The sequence below is a fragment of the Bubalus bubalis genome, chromosome 4 (assembly GCF_019923935.1).
Source record: "Bubalus bubalis isolate 160015118507 breed Murrah chromosome 4, NDDB_SH_1, whole genome shotgun sequence".
NCBI lineage: Eukaryota > Metazoa > Chordata > Mammalia > Artiodactyla > Bovidae > Bubalus > Bubalus bubalis.
Window position 1 is genome coordinate 9,349,301 of NC_059160.1, and position 22,958 is coordinate 9,372,258.

Genomic DNA, 22,958 nt, shown 5'->3' on the forward strand with positions numbered 1-22,958 from the left:
TGCGCCAAATAAGTCCCGCGGGCCGCCGGCTTTGGAAAGACACACGTCGCGCGCGAGGCCCGGGGGCGGACCTTCAGAGGGGGCGGACCTTCAGAGGGGGCGGGCCCGAGCGGGGGGCGGAGCCATGGAGGGGCGTGGCCGGCCAGACGAGAGCCGAGCCCCCGCTCCGCCCCGCCCCGCCCTCGCCCCCGCCCGGCGCGCTCGCCCGCGGGCTCGCTCGCGCCGAGGAAAACGTTGCGCAGGTTCAAAAATGGAACGTCGGCGGCGTGAGGGAGCGCGAGGGGGTGTGCGCGCGTGCGCGTGCGCGTGCGCGCCCGGGCGAGGGTGACGGGGACCCCGCCGGCCCGAGCATCGCGCGCCGCAGCCGCGGCCCCGCAGCTCCGCCCCCGGCCCGGCCCGGCCCCGGGCCCGCTCGCCCGCCGCCCCGCATGGAGCTGTCAGCCATCGGCGAGCAGGTGTTCGCCGTAGAGAGCATCCGGAAGAAGCGCGTGCGGAAGGTGAGGCTGCCCGGGGGGCGGCTCCCAGGACCCCTGTGGGGTCCCCTTCTGTCCCCAGTACTGTCCCCTCTACCCTGGAGGCGAGGGAGAAAGTGGGGGCGGGGGCACCCAGGCAGCCCCGCGCTGCCGGGCCCGTATCCCCAGCCCGTGCCTCAGTTTACCCCGCCACCTTGTAGGGAGAGTAGAATTAAAAGTTGTCGCCCCAGGATGCTGGGGGCAGCTGAGCCAGCCAGAGCTGGAGATTAGGATCGGACTGGAGGGACCCCGAACGCTATCCGTTCTCACCCTCCTCTCATTAAATATGGGGAGACTGAGGCCCAAGTTGAAGAAACGGCTTGCCTCGTGTGTTCGCATCGGATCTGGGTCTCGAACTCAGGACTCTGTACTCTTGGTGCCAAGTCCTTTGAAGTTGGAGGCGGAGCTTTGGAAAAGCCTCCTCCCGCCTCTTAAGTTTAACTGCTGGACTTCGACCTTTTCCGATCCCCTCCACACCCCAACCTCCGCGTCTCTCCCCCACTTCCAGTGCACACCCCCTCAGTCTTCCCCTCCCCGACTCCCAGCCCCGCCCGACGGCTCAGTGAAGCCGCCTACGGCGCTTCGGCATCCTCAAAAGCTCCTCCCCCTTTGCCTTCGCCTCCCAAACATACACCCAGCGATTTAAGGAGGCATCTGTTCTGCTGGGTTCGGTCCCCGCGCCTCGGGCCTGGACTTTGGCCGTGCCCATTTCCGGTGCACACGTTTGCAAAGTAGTCTGGCCCCAGGCTGGAAGTTGGGACTGGAAGGCTTTGGGGAAATTCCCTGTCCCAACACTTAAAACCACTGTCCTTTTATCTCCTCCCTGCCGCCCCTTGGGAGGCTGTAGCGGCAGGGCGGGAGTTGACCTCCTCCCATTTGACGGAGGCACAAACTGAGGCCCGGGCTAGGGAAGCGACCTGATTAAGGTCAAACCGTAAGTTAGAGATGAGTGCAGAGCAGGACCTCAAGTTGGCTCATTGCCGACTCATCTTTCAAGGGAGAAAACTCAGCCCTGGTATCTTGGGCTAAAGGTAACGATGTTAAGGTAGGCCATGACCTTTTCTTTTTTTCCCCCAACTCCAATGGGGTTGAGTTTTGTCTTCATGTCGGGGCTGCCCCTTCTCCTCCTCCCTTCCCTCAGGGTGTCCTCAATTTGAATTTGTTCCTCAAAACCCAATGCTTTCCATGCAGTGTAGCCTAAGCACATACATTAATTATCCCTTTCTACATGGGGCCGGTAGTGCCAGAGAGTGAGGAGCATTGTTCCTTTCACATTCATTCAAAATTTTGAGGACCTCTTATATACCAGGCACCAGTCTAAGTGCCAGGGGAGGGAGCTCCAGCCTTTGCAGAGCTGGCATTCTGGTAGAGGAGACAGGCAGCAAAAGAGGAAGTAAACAGATGCTTTCCACTGGGGTTGTGTGCCACAAAGAAAGAGAACTATGAGGTGGGAGGGAGGGTGGCCAGGGCAGGCCTCTGAGGAGATGACATTATCTTGGTCTTAAAGTTCTAGTGTGGAGGGGTATCACCTGTCAGATTGGGAAGGCCCCTGTCACCTGTGCGGAAGGGAGGACCCTGGCTCTTATTTTCTCACTCCTGGAGGGAGGGATGAGCACCCTTTCTCACGGTGAGGACTGTCTGCCTTCTCTGGGGCCCTGCCAGGGTCTTTTGACTTGAGAGTAAGTTGAAAGTCTTGGAGTCACTAGCTTGTCCACTCTGGGCCAGAGGCACTGTTTCACAGGGATGGGGCTGATGGGGCTAGAGGCCTGGGGGACTCCCCAACGAGGAGTTTTCTAGGACTTGGAGAGTCTTCTAATTTAAAATAAGAGAATTCTGGTCTTTGCACTGGCACACTGGACACTGGATCTTTGGCCATGCACATTCCCACACGTGACATCATGGGCTCCAAGCTTGTACCACAGGTACCCCTGAGGTGTGTAGGGAGGGCCCAGTGCACTCCTGTGCTCTAGCAGGGAGGATGGTCTGGGATGGACATGGAGCAGCCAAAGATTGAGGATCTCTGGTTGATGGGGATCTTGTGTATATGTGTTGGGGGACTTCTGTGTGCAGAGGGGATTGGGCCTTCAGCCCTGCAAGTGGTCCTAGGGGCATCTGTGTATCTCACTGTCTCCTTCTCTCTTTCTCCCCAGGGTAAAGTTGAATACTTGGTCAAGTGGAAAGGATGGCCCCCAAAGTAAGGCTCCTTTGTGTGTGTGTCTGTCTGCCTACCTGAACATCCTTCCATCTGCCTTTTCCCCACTCTCCTGCCTCACTTTTCACTCCAACTGCTCTAGTAATTGGCCAGCTGACCTTGATTAAATCGTCCTCTTCTCTAGGCCTCAGTTTCCCCTCTGCCATCTGAGGGATTTGGAGCATATGAGGGTCAAGGTGGGTGCCAGCTTCTCTTCAGAGTTGTGCTCCATCTTCTGGTTGGAGCCTCTGCTCCCCTGCTTCTGGCCTCTCCTGGCATTCAGCGGTGAAGACCCAGCATCTTGGCTTCAGAAATGTCCACCTGCAAGGTGGAGGGGCCCTCAAGCTGCAGCATGTACCAGTGCCAGGTGGGAGTTTGTGGCATTGAGCAAGACAAGTTTAGCCAGTGGGGCATGAGTCTTCAGTGCCATAGAGCTGGGGACAGAGCCACCTTTGGATAGCATTCTCCAGTCTACAGAGCAGGTTCCCCTACAGACTTGTGAGACAGCTGTGGTTCTCATCTCTAAAGATGAGGTTCAGAGAAGGTAAGCAGCTTGCCTTAGGTCACACAGCAAGGGGAGGCAGAGTTGGGGCTTGAAGTGAGCCCCTCTTCCTTGCCTCCTCCATCTCCCATTTGGGAGGCGGGCCAACTTGGGTCTAGGACCTCTCCCAGTTGCCCCGCCTCTCCTGCTGAGGCCGAATCAGGAACCTTCTCACCAACCAATCACCTTCCAGCAGGAGTTGTTGGGGGGAGGGGAGGGGAGGGAATGGGCAGGTTGTCGGGCCTCCCCATTGGCCTGTGGGCACCCCACCTCCCTTCCTGGCTTCCTAGAGATAGACTCCTGGAATCCCCCCTAGTTCCAGAGCCCCTGCTATCTGTGCCAGGGGCTTTCTGCTGTGTTGCTGTTGGGGGTGACCTGATGTTTGGGTCCTGGGAGTGTCTTGGACACACAGTGGAGAGAGACACAGCGGAGGGGAAAACAGCCATGCTGCCTCAGCTTCCCTCTCTGCAAAATGGATTCAGTAGTCCAAGCCCAGCTGTCCTCTCACAGGCTTCTTCACTTTGTGGGGTGAAAGTTCTGGGGTGTGTCCCAGATGGCCTGCAGGCATCCTGTGGATTAGGGCTGGTGGCTGGCCAGCCAGGTAATGTACTCATCCATTCCTGCTGCCCATTCCCAAACACCCTGAGACTGAAGGATAATCCCCTCCTCCACTAGGCAGAGGAGAGATGGGCTTCCAGTCTGGGTGAAGGGGCAGTAAGAGGAGGTGGAAAACTAGAAAAGGAAGTGGGCATACTCCCTGGGTACTCACTCCTCTCTGAGCTTCTGCACCAGAAGACATTGCATGGGAGTGTGGACACTAGCCTGTTGGCCTTCGAGGCATTGTTGGCTATTTTTCCTGCTGTGTACATTCCCTTCTCTAAACAGATGTATTTGTCTGTTTCAAGTTCTTTCCCCCACTTTTATTTATCCTGAATTAGTATGTCTGCCCATCAGAGCTTCAGTCACGGGAAGGACCTGGCATTTCAAGAGCTGTCCCTGCATAGTTCTGCTGGCCTATGCCCATGTCCCTGGGGCCCACTTGTTCCCTAACATAATGAGACCACCAGACGGGCCCTCATGACTACCTTTTGTGACCCCCCCCCACAGGAATTCAGGGAGTCCTGTGTGGCCAGAAGACCTGAGGCATCTGACTTCCTCACACTTGGGTCCTTGTTCACAGCTAAACAGCTGGGATCCCTTGGACAGGTCCCCAGCAGAGCAGAATCTCTGCTTCCTCATCTCCAAATTGGAATGAATCCTCCAACACAGCAGTGATGTGAGGATTAGATGACAGATACAGAGTACCTAGTGCATGCTTAACCCAGACAAGGCACTTAGTAAATGTTTGCTATTAATAGTAAGTTACACAGCTGGGCTCCTAGGTCTCACCAGCCAGGAGAGGGGTCTGGGGGGATTCTACTGCCATCTAAAGTAGCTTTAGCCCTCATTTAGATCAGTCCTCTCATGTTTCAAATGAGGAAAGCGGGGCCCAGAGAGGAGAGGTCACTACAGTAATATAAATGCCAACATGGTACCCACTTTATGCCAACCACTGCCACCCCACTTCACTTGGGGGACAACAGATTCAGTCACAGAAAGAAGGAGGAGAACCAGGGCTTCTTTATCACCCACTTTAGTCTCCCCTCATCAGGGTGTCTTGTTTGAAGAAGAGGCTGAGAAAGAGGGTGGGGAGTGGAGTAGTTGGACTGCTGCTCCCTGCAGGCCTGGGAGCCTTGGCTAGTGCAGTGCCACCCTGGGTGGGAGGGCGAGTCAGGGTCTCCTGCTCCCAGCACCCTCCCCATCCTGGGCAGGTTCTATTAATACAGAAACCACGATGTAAACCAGCACTCACTCTGCCAGGCCCCTGTTGAGCTTTTGGGTGCTTTGCCTGTTTTCTCAATGCAACAGGAGAGGAATAACTGCCCTTCCTCCCCAGCAGATGGGGTAGAGGAGCTATCCTGCTTGTTCTGGAAAGAACAGCAAATGGCACAGGGAGGGGCTGGGGGCACAGGGCGGAGGGGCTTAATAATCAGCTACATGCTCTCAGTCCCACAGAGGCCCTCAGATACCCTACTCTTATCTCAGTCTACCAGGGACCCTGCTGCCCCTCTTTGGGAACATTTTCTTTCCCTCTGTTCTTACCCATTTGTGAATGCTACCCCGTTTGTGGGGAGGATGGCCTCCATGGAGCTTTAGGAATGACAGTATCAGTTATCAGGATACACCAATAACCAGGCTGATATCAATAAACCCCTATTAAAATCAGGCATTGGCCCACTTAAGTAATTTGCCTAATGGCAACCCAGTGGACAGATTAAGAGACAGAAACCCTTAGCAGAGGAGGCCCTCCCCCAGATCATAAAGGTGGCACGATTTGAACTATGGGCACTTCCATTTCCTCAGCTGTAAAATGGGGCTGTAGCCTCACGGAGCCCCATGGAAGGTAGCCTGAGACAAGGAAGGGTTCATAGCAGTGCCAGACACAGAGGAGGCCCTTCTTTCTCCTCCAAGACCCTGCTGAGTAGCGGCAGCAGAGTCCTGAGATTGGTCTTGGCAAGTGTGTGTGCGCTCTGGAGGCTTTCCATGTTGACTTAATTATTGCTTGTTTGCTTTTGTTATGTACCACATTTTATTGTGTACCACAAGTGCTGTATGTGGCTTAACACATCTGATTGTCACATCCCCCCTAAAAGACATGGACTATTGGTAGCTTTGCTTCACAGATGAAGAACTGGAGGCCCCAGCAAGTGAGTCACTTGCTCACCGCCGCCCCCGCCAGTCTCTCCGGGAGCCCGGCACACAGCTTCTCATTTGGGTGGCTCTAAATCGGAGTGGAGGGGTGCTGGGTGGCCTGGCTCTATGGGGCGCCCAGCCCCCGGCACTGCGGGAGTCTGCGCGGCAGGGCCCAAGCGGCGCGGCCGCGAGCCTGTTTACCCCGGCTCGGGGGCGGGGTGGCGGTCACGTGGCCGTGTTTACCTCGAAGCCGGCGCGCGCAGTCCCCGCCCCCGCCCTGCCCCTCATTGGTCGGCCCGGTAATCTGGCGCGCGCGCCCCCGCGTGCGTGCGTGTGCCCGCGCGGCTGTCCGGCCGCTAGGGGCGGGGCCCACGGCGCGGCGGAGTGGAGCCCCCTGTCGGTCTCCTTGCGTTCCGGCCCAACCGGCGGCGCGGAGACCAAGTCTCAACGGCCGCGCACTCCTGTTCTGTTTGAACCCGGGCGGCTCACAAAGCGTGATCTACGCTCGCCACGGCCTCTGGCTCCCCACACTGCGGAGGGCTGCTGATGACCGCCTCTTTCGGAGGGGCGAGGGTATCCAAGAGGGTGAGGTGCCCGTCCAGCGACCCCATCCCGCCTTTCCTCAGCAGGGCCGGGCCTCCTGCTGCCAAGTCTCACCCTTTCTCTGCACCCGCTGTGTGCCAGGCCCCGGGTCAGGCACTGAAGACGTAGTCAATCAGACCGTGCCCCTCCCAAACACGTCACAGCTCAGTGCGTAGCCAGATATGTCGGCATGTGAGGACCCAAAGGGAGAGAGGGTGGCTAAGATTCAGCTGAGTTCCAACCACAGACTGGCTACTTACTGGTTCAGTGACCTTGGCAAGATGCTTCACCTCTCTGCCCCAGTTTTCTCTGTAGCGTCTGTAACCTACCTCATAAAGGTGTTACAAGGGATGGATGAATCCCTGCGGTTGTCTGCTCTGGCACCTAACCATTACGGTGGTGGCGGTGGTGATGGTGATTCTTAAGATGAGGAAATTGAAGTACAGAGAACGTTAGGGACTTGCCAGAAACCACACAGCAGCTACATCACCAAAAAGTGGGCAGGGCAGAGGAGACTAGAGCACTGAAGAGACTTCCACAGCTGGAGGATATGGGGGGTGGAGGGCAGACAGAGGAACACAAAATTCCCCCTCTTTTCTTACTAGGTACAATTGAGGAAATTCAGCCTTTGTGGGGAGGAAGGGTTGACGTCTCTGCCAGCTGCTGATTGCTTTCAGTTTGGGCTTTACCAAACTATGTAAAAAAATACCAGTTTCACTTTTGCAGTTCTTCAGAATGAGCAGAACTCTACAGTGACTTCTACAGCCATTCCCGGAACACATGGGGGCTGGGGCCAGGCTGGGCAAGCTGGGGAGAGGTCACAACCTGCCAGCCAGGACACCAGCTTGATTCATCAGTATGTGTGGCAGGTGCCAAGGGCAGCAATAAGGCCCTGAAGAGCAGCTGAGGGGAGGGTTCATTGTGCTTGGAGAGGATGTCAGGGAAAACTGCAGGACCCGGACTCTTAAAAGGGTGAGGAGGTCCCTGGAGGAAGAGGGCCCCCAGGAAGAGGGCACAGCAAGTTCAAAGGACAGGAGCTGGGATGGTGCTGGGCGTGTCACACTCAGGGCGCAGACCTTCACAGTTGAGTTCACAGGGCCTTACAGAGTGAGTGTGCAGAAGTGTCAGTGAAAGAAAGGAGGAAAGGTCTGTTGTCGGGCAGCTTGTCATTCAGATATAGGTGGGACTATTATTAGGTTTCACAGTAACCAGGACAGTTGAAGATGAAGGTTTTAGCTTGGCTGGTTAGAAGATGGCAGGGGCAGGGCCCGGCCTCTCCCTGCCTTCTAATACTCCCTAATACCTACTCACCTCCCTTCTTGTCCAGCACTCCTGGGGGAAGCCTTGGCCAGAATCACAGCCTATTGCTTTGGGTGGTTTTTTTGTAACATGCCCATACACATTTGTATGCATAATTGTATACATATATAAATGTTTTCAAGTTATATTTTTTATGCACTAGCATCTATTTATGATGAATCACCCCCCCCCCTTTTGGAAGTTATTTAAAATTTGCTTTTAAAATTATTCAAATAAAATAGCAAGCTAAGTTAAAAGCAGATACTAGGTAAATAATCATGCAGCTGGAAGAAGGATGGCTGAGCTCTGGAATTACTCAGGTCTGTCCTGGCTGTCTAGAATGCTGTCTGGCCTGGGAGTGGTGGAAGGTCCCTTGTGGAAAGACCTAGGGGTCTGCTGTAGGATCACTGCACCAAATAGTCTCTGGGCATTTACCAGACTTCCTGCTATGTGACAGGGGACCTTCAGAGCTGGCCTTGATGATGCAGGTGTGTGCTGAGGAGGGAGGGAGCAGCTGGGCCAGGCAGAGCCTACACGGGCTGGGGCGTCGGGGGCTAGGAACAGTAACAAGCACAAAGCACTTCCTGTGCACTGGCCGCCTTGAACATGTGAACGCATTTAGTCAGCGCAAGAGACCTTTCAGTTCAGTTCAGTCGCTTGGTCGTGTCCGACTCTTTGTGACCGCATGGACTGCAGCACGCCCGGCCTCCCTGTCCCTTACCAACTCCTGGAGTTTACTCAAACTCATGTCCATGGAGTCGATGATGCCATCCAACCATCTCATCCTCTGTCGTCCTCTTCTCCTCCCGCCTTCAATCTTTCCCAGTATCAGGGTCTTTTCAAATGAGTCAGTTCATCACATCAGGTGACCAAAGTATTGGAGTTTCAGCTTCAGCATCAGTCCTTCTAATGAATATTCGGGACCAGTTTCCTTTAGGATGGACTGGTTGGATCTCCTTGCAGTCCAAGGGACTCTCAAGAGTCTTCTCCAGCATCACAGTTCAAAAGCATCTATGGATGGGGAAACCAGCACAGAGATATTGAGCCACTTGTTCACAGTTGTGCCGCAGCTAGGGCAGAGCTGGGGTTTGAACTTCGGCAGTCTGGCTCCGGAGCCCCTGTTCTTCACCATGTGCTCTTGCCTCTCATGGGAAGGGACTCCAGGGATGTATGGGCCCTGCCCTCTTTCAGTTTAGTCGCTCAGTCGTGTCCGACTCTGCAACCCTGAGGTGAACATGGGGATCTAGTCGGGAGCTGGACGAAGTCACCTTTAGGGTGACGTGATCAGGATGAGGGGAGTTCTGGTGTTGAAGCCCCCAGAAGGCCCCCAACCTAGTCTGGTGGGCTAGGGACAATTTATGGGATTAGGAGACAATTACAGGCTGGATCAGGAAGGGGCAAGTCCTGCCCACAGCGGCTGTGGCCTTTGAATGCAAGGCAGGGTTGGAGGCGGGGCAGCTCTGACCGCTTGTTTGTCTCCCCAGGTACAGCACGTGGGAGCCGGAGGAACACATCCTGGACCCCCGCCTGGTCATGGCCTACGAGGAGAAGTAAGGGGCTCAGCTGGCCCCGGGGCTGGGGCAGGGACGGCAGGCTCTGAGGTTTCGTGGGGCGCTGTTGGTGGCTTGACTCTGAACAAGGGTCATGGGCCCCCGGGGACAGGGTTCTGGCAGGGACAGCTGCAGCTGGGGAAAGGTACTGGGTACCAGGTCCCAGGGCAGCCGAGGGTCCTGTGCATTTCCTGCTGCTGGGTGATGTCAGCCACTCTGCTAACCACCCCAAGCCTCAGTCTCTTGGCCATTGTTGGCCACCCCTAACTACACGTGCCCCGATTTTCCCAGAAGGTAGGGGTTTCAGTTGCCATGAAGAAGGTGAAAATGGGCATAGAGATGCTTTGCATGTGAGGGGTGGCAGTATCAGTATTGCTGTCAAGCCCAGCGATGGACCAGAGAGAGATTTCCCCTAGAGACCCTCTCACCGAGTCTGATGAAGCTCAAGAAAGGTCTGGGTGTGGGGAGTGTGACTTTAGAGCCAGGACAGCTGGGTTGCAGTCCCTCCTGCTTGGCCCCCTCCTAGCTGGGTGGCCGAGGACAAAGCTGCTCCCAAGTCTCAGGCTCCCGTGTCTGCCAGGGCTCTGCTGCAGTTCTGAGGGTGGGTTAGCGATTGGCAGCTCCTCCGATGCCGTGAGGGCACGCCTTTAATGGAGAGCTTTTGCCGAAAATGTCGTTTCTCCTGGTTGGAGGGCTTTTTGAGCATAATCTAGCCATTCCTTTCGATGAGCCTTGGTGTTACCGGCCTCCCTGCCAGCAGACTGCCCAATCTTTCTGCCTCTCCCTGACCCATCGCCCCTGTAGAGTGCAGGACCATTTTATAAAGTCATTTTTGTTTGGTTCCTTTTAGTAACCTCTTGAGACAGGGATGAGGGTCTCATTTGACAGATGAGGAGACCGAGGCTCTGAAGAGCTAAGGGACTTGTCCAGGAGCCTCATGGCTGGGAGACAGTCCAACTAGGGCTTATCGGGGTGGGCCTCCTGACTCCCAGTGATGCTGTTTCTCTGCCCTCCCCACCCTCTTCTGATCGCTTCTCCCCCAGGAGGTCTCCTGCTGCTGGTTCAAAGGAAATGTTCCCACTGGTCTTTCCTTTAAAAATCACAGTGTTCCTGTCCCACAGCTTCTTTCTGTTTCCCGAGTGCTGGTGGGACCTTGATCCAAAAGGGTTGTGACACTGGGAGAACCCTGTGGAATGTCCTGGATTGTGGTAAGACCATTGGGCAGGCGTCAAGGGCCTGGATCAGCATCCTGGCTCGGCTACTCCCCAGCCGTGAGGTGCTGGGCAGGGCCTTTTTCCTCTCTGAGCCTCAGCTTCCCTGTCTGTGAAATGGGGAGAACAGTGCTGACCTCGTGGGCTCTCGTGGGGAGCAGAGGTGTGTGAGAGCACGTCATGAGCCGTGAAGTGTGGACACTGGCGTGCGAATGTTTTCCTCATGGTAACTGGGGTCACCTATTCGCACTGTCATCGTTCAGCCAGTCTTTATTAAGATTGTCCTGTGTGCTGGGCACTGTTCCAGGGACTGGGGCACAGCGAGGCACAAAACCAACAAGTGTCCCTGCCCTCGCGGGGCTCACGCTCCAGTGTGGAGGCCCACAGTGAGAAGTAGGCCAGTGATGGTGTAGATGCAGACGTGTGGCTGCTGTTTGGATGGGGTGGGGCGGGGCGGGGGCGCTGCCCTCAGCCCGGTGCTTGGGTGCTGGCGTTTGACCAGAGACCTGAGCTGAGTGAGGCAGGGAAGGAGCCCAGTAGCCATGTTACGGAAGACCATCCATGGAGAGAGCACACTGATGCAGAGACCCTGGGCTGAGGAGCAGCACGGAGGCGAGTGGGGCTCTGAGCGTGGCTGGCTGGACTGGTGTGAGCTGGGCAGGGGTGGAGCATTGTGGAGTGGGCATGGGCAGCTGAAGGGGTGGGGCGCAGCTCAGACTCTGCCTGTGAGTCCTGGTAGAGAGGGTTTGGATGTTCCTTTGAGTCAGAAAAGTCAGTAGTTAAGGGACAAATGAGAACCACTGTCTGAGACCTGCAGACTCACTGTGTGGTTTGACTTCCTCCTCCTCTCTGGGTCTTGGTGAGAAGGAAGTGGAAGGGGGTTGATGAGCATTCTAACACCTGCTTTGCAGTGTTTTTAAGGGACTCAGAAGGAGTCTGGTCAGGGAGTCCCTGCGTCCTGGGAGGGCCGAGGGGACACTGAGGCCTGGCTGGGGCCACAATCCCCACAGCCCTGGACACTGAAGGGCCGAGGGTTCCGGGGTTGACAGAAACTGGTCCCTGGGTAGGTCAGGACTGACAGAGTGGAAGCCCCCACCTCGCCCTCCTGCTGCCCCCACACCCACAGTTACAGGGCGGAAACTTGGGCACACAGGTGGGAAGCCAGATCATGTGGCCTAGGCTGCAGGCCTGCCCCCGCTGGCCCTGATGGGGCTCCCAGGCTTGACCTTGTCAGGCCTGGTGCCCAGAGCTCAGCATCCTCACCAGTAGCGAAGGTTGTCAGAATTGTGGCGTCGGTTAAGTGACTTAATCTCTCTGTGCCTCAGCTATAAGATGAGGATAGAAACTGCCTCCCTCGTAGGTTGAGGGTTGCAGCATTGAGAACAGTGCCTTGTACAGAGTGCCCAGGATACAGTAATAAATATAATAATGAACAACACTTACACAAATATAATAGACATCATCAGCTTCTTTTCTCTCAAGGCCCTTTCCTCCTCCCTGCCATTTCCTTCTCCTCTTCCTCTTTTTTCTTCTCTCTCTTTTCCTATGATCTTAGTCTTTCTACCTCCGCCCCCCCAGCCCTGCTTTGAGAAGCGTCAGGGACCTCTCGCTCCCCCCAGGAGCCCCAGGGCACAACTGAGAAGGGAAGCTCGTGCTCCAGACCAGGAAACTGAGGCCCAGAGAGGGAGGGTGGCCAGCCAGGGTGTCCCCTGGCTCAGGTAGGGGTGACCTGGGCTCCAGCACCGGGCTCTGAGACTAGATTCTCACTCTCCAGGATCGGAGAGGCCTGATTGGTCTGGGTATCGCATGCCCTTGGTGCTTCTCTCAAACACTGGTTCTGGGACCCCAGGGCAGACCTGCTGAAGCTAGTTCCACAGGGTGGGAGGGACAGCTCCGCCCCCAGCGCCCCTGGAGTCTGATGCCTGGAAGCGGGTGGCAGCCACTCCTTTGAGGAGGGAAACGGGGCCATGGACCTACTGGCTTAACTGGGCTCAGACTGAGAGACTGGCCTAAGGCCTCAGAAAGCATGAGTGGAGTGAAGTCAAGCGCAGTGACTTTGAACCGTCCCACCACTTCCAGCACACGTTGGGGTGTCTGGCGTGTTGCATTCTGTGTGTCTTTGTATGCGTCCTCAGGTGTGCCTTGCATGTGTGTGAAGTGAGGAGGGCATCTGGCAGAGTCTGGCATCTGCTGGGGACTGAATGCAAGCTAGTTTTTCTCCCCTTCCCCAGCCAGACAATACAGGCAACGGGAGCCTGTCTTCCCCACGAGGTTCGTGCAGATGCCAAATTGGCGGGGAGTTCTGGGCAGAGCCTCATGTGCAGGACTCATCCGCCATTCTCCTCAGCTCCCCTGGGCCCATTCAAGGCAAATTTGATTGAGAGGTTTCTATACAAGTCTCCTAAGAGTGGAAACTGGAAATTGTTCTAGGGGTTGTTCCCAGTGCATAGAGAGCAGAGGTCTGGTCTGACCTTGGGGCCATGAAGACCCACGTGTTTTTGGAGATGCCCCCTGAGTCCCACCTCAGCATATGGGACCGGTGGCTGTGCCCTTACCTTTAGTCAGTTGAGAAGAGGGAGCCCTGGGAGTTGAACACTCTGCCCCATTGTCATGGCCTAAAGAGAGCAACGGGAGGAGCCCGACCCCAGGATGGGTGGTAGCCTGTGGTGGGTGCCCCCCTGCCCCGTAGACAGCAGAGGGCCAGGTGGAGCCGATGCCTTACTTACCCTTAAATGTCACCAGTGTTTCCTTTTCTTCTGCCATCTGCTTTGCACCCCAGGGAGGAGAGAGACCGAGCGTCGGGGTATAGGAAGAGAGGTCCGAAACCCAAGCGGCTTCTGCTGCAGGTAACCCCGCCAGCTCTGGTGCCATCCCTTAGGGCCCCTTGCTCTTACCCACCCACCCCACCCCACCCCCACCATCTGTGCCTTTGTCCCAGCTAGTTCTGTTAAACCACTAACCCTCCTCTGGCTCCATCCAGGGCACTGTGGAGGGTGGGGTGGGTGGGGCACTTAGTGGGTAAGTTTTGGTGGGAGGAGTTGGGAAAAGTCAGAATTCGGGCTGGTACCCAGGGGAAGACAGCATGGGTGGGAGACCCAGTGGAGGGAGGGAGAGTGGATGTATGGCTCATGGATCCTAGAATTTTGAAAGCTTAGAATCTTGTAAATAAATTGATGCTCAGAGTCCCCAAAATACAAAGTTGTAGTATTTGAGAACCTTAGGAGCATAAACTTGAGAGTTGAGGAAACAAGGGGAGTCTGGAATGTTAGAATCTAAGGAGATTCATAGAATTTTGGAATCATAGCCTTGGAATGTCTTAGAAACGTGTCCTTTTGAGTGAGAAGAAACCCTCTGCTTGAGGTCTTGAGGGCACTCTGCTACCCTTCGCTGGTTTGCACTGAAAAGAGGATGTAGGCTAGACTGATGTAGTTCCGTGATTCAAGGCACATCTCTGAGCTTGAGTTTTCTCTTCTACAAAATGCGGATGATAACAATACCTGCTGTCCTTAATTTAATAAGGCCCACCTGGGACTTGAAAGCCAAAACATAAGGCTTCTTGGTCCATGTGCAATGTGAGCCATGTCCAGCCTCCTGTCCACTCTGAATTGTAGATCACATGAGGCTTTTGCCAGATTAGATGGGTCTCCCTTCCTGCAGTAGGTGTGATCCCTGGGTTTTGGTGTTGATTGGGTCCTGAGAAAGAGATAGCATGTCAGACATCTCCATGCTGAGCTCTGCGCTCCATGCTCTTCACAAATGAACACAGTTTATCTGCACACCAAGCCCACAGGGAGGGTGCATCAGTCATCTATTGCTGTGTAACAAATGAACCCTTAACTGAGCAACTTAAGGCAGTAAACACTTAACACCACACCATCTCAGTGAGTCAGGAATCAGGGAGTACCTTAGCTGGTTCCTTAGTGATTCTGGCTCAGATTACAGTCATGATGTCAGCTGGAAATCCACTCATCTGAAGGCTTGATTGGGGCTGGAGGATCTGGTCCTAACATGGCTACCCATGTGCCTGGTGCATCAGTGCTGGATGTTGACAGGAGGCCTGGTTCCTCAGCGCTGGGCCTCTCCATAGGGCTGCTGGCTGGCCTCACAGTAGGGCCACTAGCCTCCCCTAGGGTGGGTAAACAGAGAGAGCAAGGACAAAGCACCGTGCCCTTAGTGACTTAGCCTCGGAAGTCCCACACTGCAGTATTCAGTATAGAGGGGACTCCACACAGGTGTGAATTCCCAGAAGTAGATATTTGGGACCATCTTGGAGGCTGGCTGCTATAATTTCATTTCATTGATGGAAGAAACTGAGGCTCAGGGAGGCCAGTACCAAGTCACACAGCTGGACTAAAACCCAGATCTGACTCCTGGTGCTCCCAGACCCATTAGTAACTATAATTCTCTCATGGTGAGGTAGAGAAGAACAGAACTGTACGAGAGTTTCCTCGGCCTGTGAGCCAGGTTGAAGGTAGTTTCTGATAAAGCTGCCTATGGGATAAGCTGTGCAGTGCTGAGGCATTGCCATAGCTTCACAGTCTCCTCCCAGTTCAGCCCTCTTCCCATCGTCATGACAACACATGCCCATGCCCAGTGATGGGGATTAGCGGTGGGACTGGAGCATGGCGCTTGCACCTGTGATGACCTGTGTCCCCAGCTTGAGATGTTTGACATGCAGGTCCCATCTGTGGGCCTCACTCTTTCTGGGAACTCTTGGCCTCTGGTGACAGCAGAGGAGCTCCTGTCCCAGAATGGCCCAGGCCCTCAACATCTTAGCACTGAGGATCTTTCTTGGATTTGTATAAATTTCCCCTGGGAGTCAGTAAGACAAGTGCACAAATTTTAAAACTTCAGCCTTTGAATGATGGAAGCACGTGCCCTCCAGCCCCTTTCAACATGAATGAGGCAGGACATCGACAGGGGTCTGGACCCATTCAGGAACGCCCCCCTCCCCCCTCGCTGCGGCTCAGAGCTGAGGAGGGCCCTGGGGGGATCAAGGGGCATCTGCGGCCTGCCCGCAGTGCACCGTCCCTGTAGCTGGCGGCACGGTGCACCCCGGCGCTGCGTTAACTTTCTCCAAGAAGCTTCAGAGCCCTGTGCCTCCCACCATCTCCCTGGCAGCTGACCATTTCAGCTTTGGGGGCCTGTTAGAATTAAAGTTTGCTTTCCTATGATGAATAGCTCCTTAATTTATCGGCCGCAGAAATCCTGGTGTGTTTTCTGTCGGCCAGTTTTCCATCTGTACCTCTTGTCTGCTGCTCTGCCGTGGACCGAAGGAAAGCGCCCTGCAGCCCTGGCCCGGTGGTCCTGAGGCCGTGCCTCGGGGGCCAAGATGAAGGCCGAGCAGGCCCTGGCCCAGGGGCTGGGGTGCCGGGTGGGGTGCAGGCTGGTTCTGAGCCCCGAAAGTTGGGGAAGGGACCCCGGGTGGGAGGGACGGCGTGCGCCAAGGCGCGGCAGCAGGCGGGAGGGCGGGGCTGACCCGCCGTGCCCTGGCTTGCCCCCGCAGCGGCTGTACAGCATGGACCTGCGGAGCTCCCACAAGGCCAAGGGCAAGGAGAAGCTCTGCTTCTCCCTGACGCGCCCACTCGGCAGCGGGAGCCCCGAGGGGGTGGTCAAGGCGGGGGCGCCCGAGCTGGCGGACAAGGGCCCCTTGGTGCCCACCCTGCCATTCCCGCTCCGCAAGCCCCGCAAGGCCCACAAGTACCTGCGGCTCTCACGCAAGAAGTTCCCGCCCCGCGGGCCCAACCTGGAGAGTCACAGCCATCGACGGGAGCTCTTCCTGCAGGAGTCACCGGCCCAGGACGTCCTGCAGGCGGCCAGCGAGTGGGAGCCTGCCGAGCAACCCCCCGAAGAGGAGGGTAAGGCAGCCCGGCCCCCGGCGCAGACCCAGGGACCCTCAGAGCTGGCAAGGCCCCTCGAGTTGTCAGGGCCCAGAGAGGGTCCCCTCAGCCTGCGGGGAACCCTGGCACCTAGCCCAGAGCTCTTTCCGTGGTCCCACTCGGAAGGAGCGCGTGTCCAGCCAGGGAAGATAAATGTCGTGACCTCTCCCCATGTGGCCAGCCTCGAACTAGGCTCTGACCTGGCTGGAGATTCAGAGGAAGATCTGGTGTTGGGGGTGAGAGGGCCGGAAGGGGGGTTCACACGCGGCCCCCCATGCCCACTTTCCCCACCTTGTTGCCAACGCTGCCCCCTCCCCCCCGCCCCGTCTGTCTGTCTGTCTATCCGTCTGTTCCACGGCTGCAGCAGAGGCAGACCTGGGCGAGGGGCCCCCTTCTTGGACACCCACGCTCCCCTCAAGTGAAGTGACAGTGACCGACATCACGGCCAACTCCATCACCGTCACCTTCCGCGAGGCCCAGGCCGCCGAGGGCTTCTTCCGAGACCGCAGCGGGAAGTTCTGATCCGCCATTTTTAACTCTTCTTAAACTGTTTTCTGGGGCTCGGGGTGGGGACTTCCGGAAATGAGGGGGTTAGGGCGGGATAATTATTTTATTTAAAAAAAAAACAACAACAAAAACATTGACCAGGAGAAGGGGTGATGCTCCCAAAACTGTCCCGCCCACCCGCCCCTTTCTCTGCGCGGACGGACAGACGGACGTTTACAGAGCTGAGGCGGGGCGGGGCCTGGGGAGGCCTGGCACTGCTCTGTCACTTGGGACGCCGTCTCCAGGGTAGGACGGGGACAGGGCCAGCCTCCCCCGGACCCCTCTGGCCCCCTTCTTCTCCGGAGAGATAGCAACAGGTCCCGGGACTAAAGGAGGACGGGAAGATCTGAACCCTCCCCCCGAGCATCTTGCCCCTGCCTTTCTGGTTGGTTACCCCTTTTCCCTTCTGTGTGTGTGTTTGGGGAGAGGTCTTTCCTTTTAACTTTGCACTCCAGCTCTTCGAGGGAGATAGAGACTGGCTTTGAGCAAAAGCGACGGGATCTGAGAGCTTAGGGGCAGCCGGGAAGGGTTGGAGATGGCTGGGCACAACCCAGAAAGGTCTCTCCCTTCCCTGGGTGGGGTGGTTGCCAGCTAATAAGCCCCTTCGCTGAGAGCTACTCCCCAGCCCACCCCACCCCACCTGGCCTGTGAAAACCGATTACATGCGCACCTGGCCTCACAGGTGTGTGCACTGTCCCTCGTGCCCTCGTGACTGCACGCACATGTCTGTAGCCGTGTGCAGCAGGTCTTGGAAACTTCCTGTATAGAAACCCTGACCAGGTGAATGGGGGGGTGAATCACAGCATAAAAGAGCTTGCTGTAGGCAACCCCCACTCACCCCATTCTCCCAGCGCTTCACCTGACAGGACCTGTCCAATCAGCGTGCTGGCGCCCTCACTGGAGGGCAGGGGTCGGCTGGGGCGGGGCGGGGCGGCCAGATGGCTTCCAGTGCTCCAGGTGTGGGATGCCCTCTTGTGGTTTCACCTGGCCAGTCACAGGTGTGTGTGTGTGTGTGTGTGCCCTGCATCAGCGCAGTCATGGATGTGCAAGTGTGTGTGTGTATGCCCTGCATCAGCGCAGTCATAGGCGTGCAAGTGTGTGCATGTGTGCCCTGCATCAGCGCAAGCTCTGAGGCACTTGGGTTCCATTCCTCTCCTGCGCGCCCTCTCCCCGTAGGGGCCCCTGTTCTCTCTGACTCAGGTGACTTTCCAGCTCTTCCCCTCCCCTTTTTTTCTGCCCCCCCCCCCCCAACTCAGCCAACCAGACGTGGGTGTGGGTGGTCAGGGAGGGAGAGAGCGTCCCACCACCTTCTCAGGGCAGCCCTTGACTCCTGACACCCTTCCTTCTGTTCTGGGTCTCCTCGGCATCCACCCTCAACGCTGCAGCTGGGACTAACCTTGTTTCCCCCTGGGGGGACCTCTGTCATGTCTTCCTGTGATCGGGCTGTAGCGGAGGGCGGGTCAGGCTGTGTCCAAGCCCCGTCCCCTGCCCCCGCCCTGGCAGGGACTGTGTCTGCCAGAAGAGGGGGCGCTGTGTTTCTAGTTTGCACAGACGCGTCCTGTGGACTAGTGGCTTCTCCCTGTAGTGAGGAGTGATCTCTTCCCTACCCTGGCCCTGTAGGGGAGAAGCCAGGTTGGGGGTGGGCACCAGGGGAGCAAGCGCAAGACTGGCTCCCTCCCCTGTCCCCATCTCAGGCCGGGCACTGGGTCCCGACCCGCTCCCTGCCCCAGGGCCAGCTCCATGCTCTGCTTTGTCCTCAGGAAGTAGGCAGAATCCTGCTGAGGTTCCTCCAATAGGGCAGTTCTTCCCCAGACCCCTTCTTCCCAAGTTCCCAAACCAAAGACACCCTACAACCCCACTTTTCTTTGGGATGCCTTGCTGGCCAAATTCCAGATCCCTGCGTGTGGGTCCCCTCTTCCTCCTCAGTCCTTTATTGTCCAGGGTCAATTCAGTGCTTCCATTGGGGGATGGCACCACTCCCCACCCCATGACTTGATTCACCCCCAGCCTAGGGGTTTGTGTCTAGAGGAGTATGTGGGGGTGGACCGGGGAACTGAGGGGCTGTGGGGAACCCTCCTGCCCGGAGCCCTGGGGAGGGGATGGGCAGCCAGAGTGGGCCGCTGTCCCAGGTCAGGGGCTCCTGGCAGAGGGGAGGGTGGTGGCAGGGGCCTCGCTGTGATAGATGCTGGCCCTGGCTTTAAACTTGACTGGCAGCTTCCAATAGAAGTCACACCCACCCCATCCCTGGGGTCAGGTGGCCTCCTCCGCCCTCACTTTTAAGAGCTGTTTGTATCATGTGCTGGTTTGGGGGGGGTGCTCTTTTGTGGGACGAAGTGGCTGCTGCGGTGGAACACTGCTTGACTCTCAACCCTTCAAGGCCTGCAGGGTGCCCTGCTGTCTGGAGGGCTGAACCCTGGCAGCCAAAGCTCTTAGGACCTACCCACCCAGGACACAGGACGGAGACCTTTGCGAGGGGTTGGAAGTGGCCTTCAGACCTTCTCCAGCCCTGAGCATCCCAGTGAGGCTTGGGGTGAGGGGACAAGCTGGGCATGACCTTCCTCCCCACCCCATAGCCACCCCAGAAGGCCAGTACTCACTTGGGGAGGGGGCATTGAAAAAGTTGGACCACCTGCCTTTCCTTCCCCCAGGCCCACCTGTTTCGAATGTAGAGACCGGTTGGTACTTTTGTTTTGCTGTGGGGTGGGGCAAAGGGCGTGTTCTCTGCCCCTGACACGGCCACCCCCCTGCTGATGCCGCAGGCCACTCCAGGACCACCTCTGCTCTCAGGATGGTGGTCCTGTCGCCAGCTTCCTCCTTGGCTCCTGCCCCGGGAGAGGGCGCTTCGCTGGTCCGGTGGTTTTTGCCTTTGCTTTATAACTGGCCCGCCGGGCCTCCAGGGCTCAGCACAAGAACGCTTCCTTTGCACAGAATGAGCGTCGAGCTTTGTTCAGACTAAATGAATGTATTTGGGAGGGGTTGGGGGGCACGAGTCAATTCCAAGCACATGCCTTTTCTGACTGAGCGTGTGCGGGGAGAGCTGGAGCAGATGCAGAGCGTGGTTTTATTTTTCTACTGATGTTGGTAAGAGACTGTATAGCATCTATTTATTTAGATGATTTATCTGGTAAATGAGGCAAAAAAAAATTATTAAAACATTAAAGATGATTTTAGAAAAAAAGCTTTTGGACACCTGATCTTTGCTTGCGATGGCATCACAGCCATGCCGAGGGAAGAGCTGCAGCCCTGGGGTGAGCCCTCCAGACCTCTCAGACCCATCCCCGCCCCAGATCCATCTTGGCAATGCACTGGGCCGGCGCCAGGCATCTGCGTCGGCTTGTTAATCTTGAGATCTGGAGGTGCTCTCTGTACATTCTCCCTGTCTGGTTAATTCTCCCCTCTAAGTCTCAGACCCTCACATGCAGCCCCGCACGTGGTCTCAGCACTCCTGCTCCTGTGTGTCAGTGGGCCTTACAGTTCTTCAGGAGGGTAAGGCATTTCCTCCTGGGAAGGAGTGAGCTGTCTTTGGTCAATGCTGGGATGAGGAGGGGAGATGAAGGTGAATTGAGAAGGAAAAGAGTGACCTTGAGGGATATCTGCCTCAGGTGTGGCCCTCACATGGGCACCAGGTGGTCCATAGGCTAACAATGCCAGCCAGAGGAGTCAGGGGATTCTGGTGGGCAAGGTTCTTAGATCCTTTATCCCTAATTTTTCATCCCAGGGCTTTGGGTTCTGATTCCTTCCTGTTGGCCCTCAGCATAAGAGGCCCGTGAGGCCATTTGTTCAGTCTCCTTTGCAGCTCTGCCTCTCTTACGACTAAATGTTGGGCCCCACGGCCCGCAGGATTATGTCCCATGGCTGCCGGATGTCAGGGGCCTTTTAAACACTAATAAATAAAATGCAAAAATTATGATTCATTTACATACACGAGGAGCTTCCCAGGTGGTGCTAGGGGTAAATGGCAGGTGACATAAGAGATGTGGGTTCAGTCCCTAGGTTGGGAAGATCCCCTGGAGAAAGAAATGGCAACCCACTCCAGTATTCTTGCCTGGAGAATCCCATGGACAGAGGAGCCTGGTGGGCTACAGTTCACGGGTTGCAAAGTCAGACACTACCGAAGGGACTTGGCACACACACCACGCACATCTATGAAAAATAACTCTACTCTCCACAACAACATCTAGAAGAGGGACTTCCCTGGCAGTCCAGTGGTTAAGAATCTACCTTCCAGTGCTGGGGACGAGGGTAAATACCTGATCTTGGAACTAAGAATCCCATATTCTGTGGGGCAACTACTGAGCCCGAGAACCACAGCTAGAGAAGTCCAGGTTCTGCAACAAAGCCCATGGGCTGCAACCAAGACCTGCTGCAGCCAAATAAAATATTTAAAATAGAAAAAACCTGGAAGGCCCAAGTTGAGAGTGGGCTGACCTGGGTCTGCCAATTCTTTGTTCGAGCTTTCACGCTGAGCCAAGTCCACATTCAGGGCCACCATCTTGTATCCAGTGCTTCATCTCTGCCACCCATCCCAGGGCACCACACAGTCAGGAATTATCACAGAGGTCTGACCGTGGGGGACCCGTTTCCATGTCCCACCCTACGGATCTGCTTTTGAGACCCATGTCCACAACTCTGTCTTAGCTTCAGTTTCTGTTACGGGTGGAATTGTGTTTCCAGAACCAGCCCCACCCCCCTCACCTCCCTGAATCCACAAGTTGAAGTCTCGACCTCCAGGGCTTCAGAGTATGACTTTATATGGAGATTGAGTCTTTACAGAGATAATCAAGTGTAAATGATATCATTAGCCTGGACCCTAATCCGATTTGACTGGTGGGAAATTTGGGCCCGAGACAGAGAGGGGAAATAATAAGAACAGATACAGGGAGAAGGTGGCCGTCTACCAACCGAGGAGAGAGGCCTGGAACACATCCTTCCCTCAGCCTCAGAAAGAACCAGCCCTGCCAACACTTTGATTTCAGACTTCCAGCCTCCAAACTGTGTCAGAATAAATTCCTGTTATTTAAGCCATCCAGTCTTACTTCATTAGAGCAGCTAGCTCCTGAAAACTGCTACGGTATCTATGAGAACAGAGTCTGAGACTAGGCTTGGGTATAGGTCTGAGACTTTATTTTGGAGGTGGTCCCAGGGAGCAGGGTAAGGACTAGGGAGAGAGGGACGGGGAAGGAGGAAAAGCATGTCATTGAGGTTGATGCCGTGGGCAAGAGGGTTGATTCCACCTGGACTTTGTGAGAAGCATTCCAGTCCCGCCCTCCAAATGGTCCCCCACCACCCGGAGGACTGGAGATGGGAATGTTTATCTGAAGCCTCCTGTCTGTCATTGGCAAGGGTGCCGGGGTGCTGACTCCCTTGTACCTAGAGGCCAAGGGTATCAGGAGAGTCCATGGGGCAGGAAGTGAAGATGGCCCATTCGTCCTCCCATGGCTAAAATCACTGATGAGGATGAGAGGACAGGAGGCAAGCACCCAGAAAGATGATCCAGCCAGCTTTTTGTTCTGAGTTTCAGGTGGCTGTGGGCACATAAGTGGGAGATGTTGAGGCCCTGCCCCTAGGCCACCAGTGCAAGGCCTTGCACCAAGGCCACAGAAGCGGGGCCCAGAACCAAGGACACCTCTGAAGCTGACTGACCCACTTTGTAACTGTTGCCCCCAACCCCCCATTATCACCAACAAGCTTTCTGACTCCCAATTAGGCAAAGATGCCCAACCCAGTAAATTCCCTATAGCGCCCCAACTGGCCTTCCAGTGGGAATTTTCTTTGTCTTGAGGCTATAAAAATTGGCTACTGACCAACAAACACGGTCAACTCTCCCTGGCCTGTCAGGAGTTGTTGGTCCCCCACGCTCACAGTGCCCACTTTATCTCTGCTCTTTGTTCTTAATAAACTCTTTTCTGCTGTA

At 56.0% G+C, this 22,958-nt stretch overlaps 1 protein-coding gene across 3 annotated transcripts; it reads left to right on the forward strand.

The window, feature by feature from the left end:
- The first annotated feature begins 210 nt into the window (after positions 1–210).
- CBX7 (chromobox 7) lies at positions 211–22,958 on the forward strand. 3 transcript variants are annotated; one of them, XM_044940854.2, is made up of 6 exons: positions 211–497; positions 2,663–2,706; positions 9,343–9,408; positions 13,399–13,465; positions 16,303–16,477; positions 16,863–22,958. In XM_044940854.2, the coding sequence occupies exons 1-6, from the start codon at positions 429–431 to the stop codon at positions 17,018–17,020; spliced, it is 579 nt and encodes a 192-aa protein (XP_044796789.1). In that variant the 5' UTR covers positions 211–428; the 3' UTR covers positions 17,021–22,958. The 3 variants fall into 3 exon arrangements, with proteins under 3 accessions (XP_044796789.1, XP_006071366.3, XP_025138623.1); XM_006071304.4 differs by having other exon boundaries at positions 214–497; positions 16,126–16,477; XM_025282838.3 differs by having other exon boundaries at positions 216–497; positions 16,405–16,477.

What these genes read in the sequence shown, in the direction of transcription:
- CBX7 (XM_006071304.4), top strand. Translation starts at nt 429, where the DNA reads ATGGAGCTGTCAGCCATCGGCGAGCAGGTGTTCGCCGTAGAGAGCATC. An exon ending in TGGAAAGGATGGCCCCCAAA is followed by an intron (nt 2,707 to 9,342) that starts GTAAGGCTCCTT and finishes TTGTCTCCCCAG; the next exon opens with GTACAGCACGTGGGAGCCGG. An exon ending in GCAACCCCCCGAAGAGGAGG is followed by an intron (nt 16,478 to 16,862) that starts GTAAGGCAGCCC and finishes CCACGGCTGCAG; the next exon opens with CAGAGGCAGACCTGGGCGAG.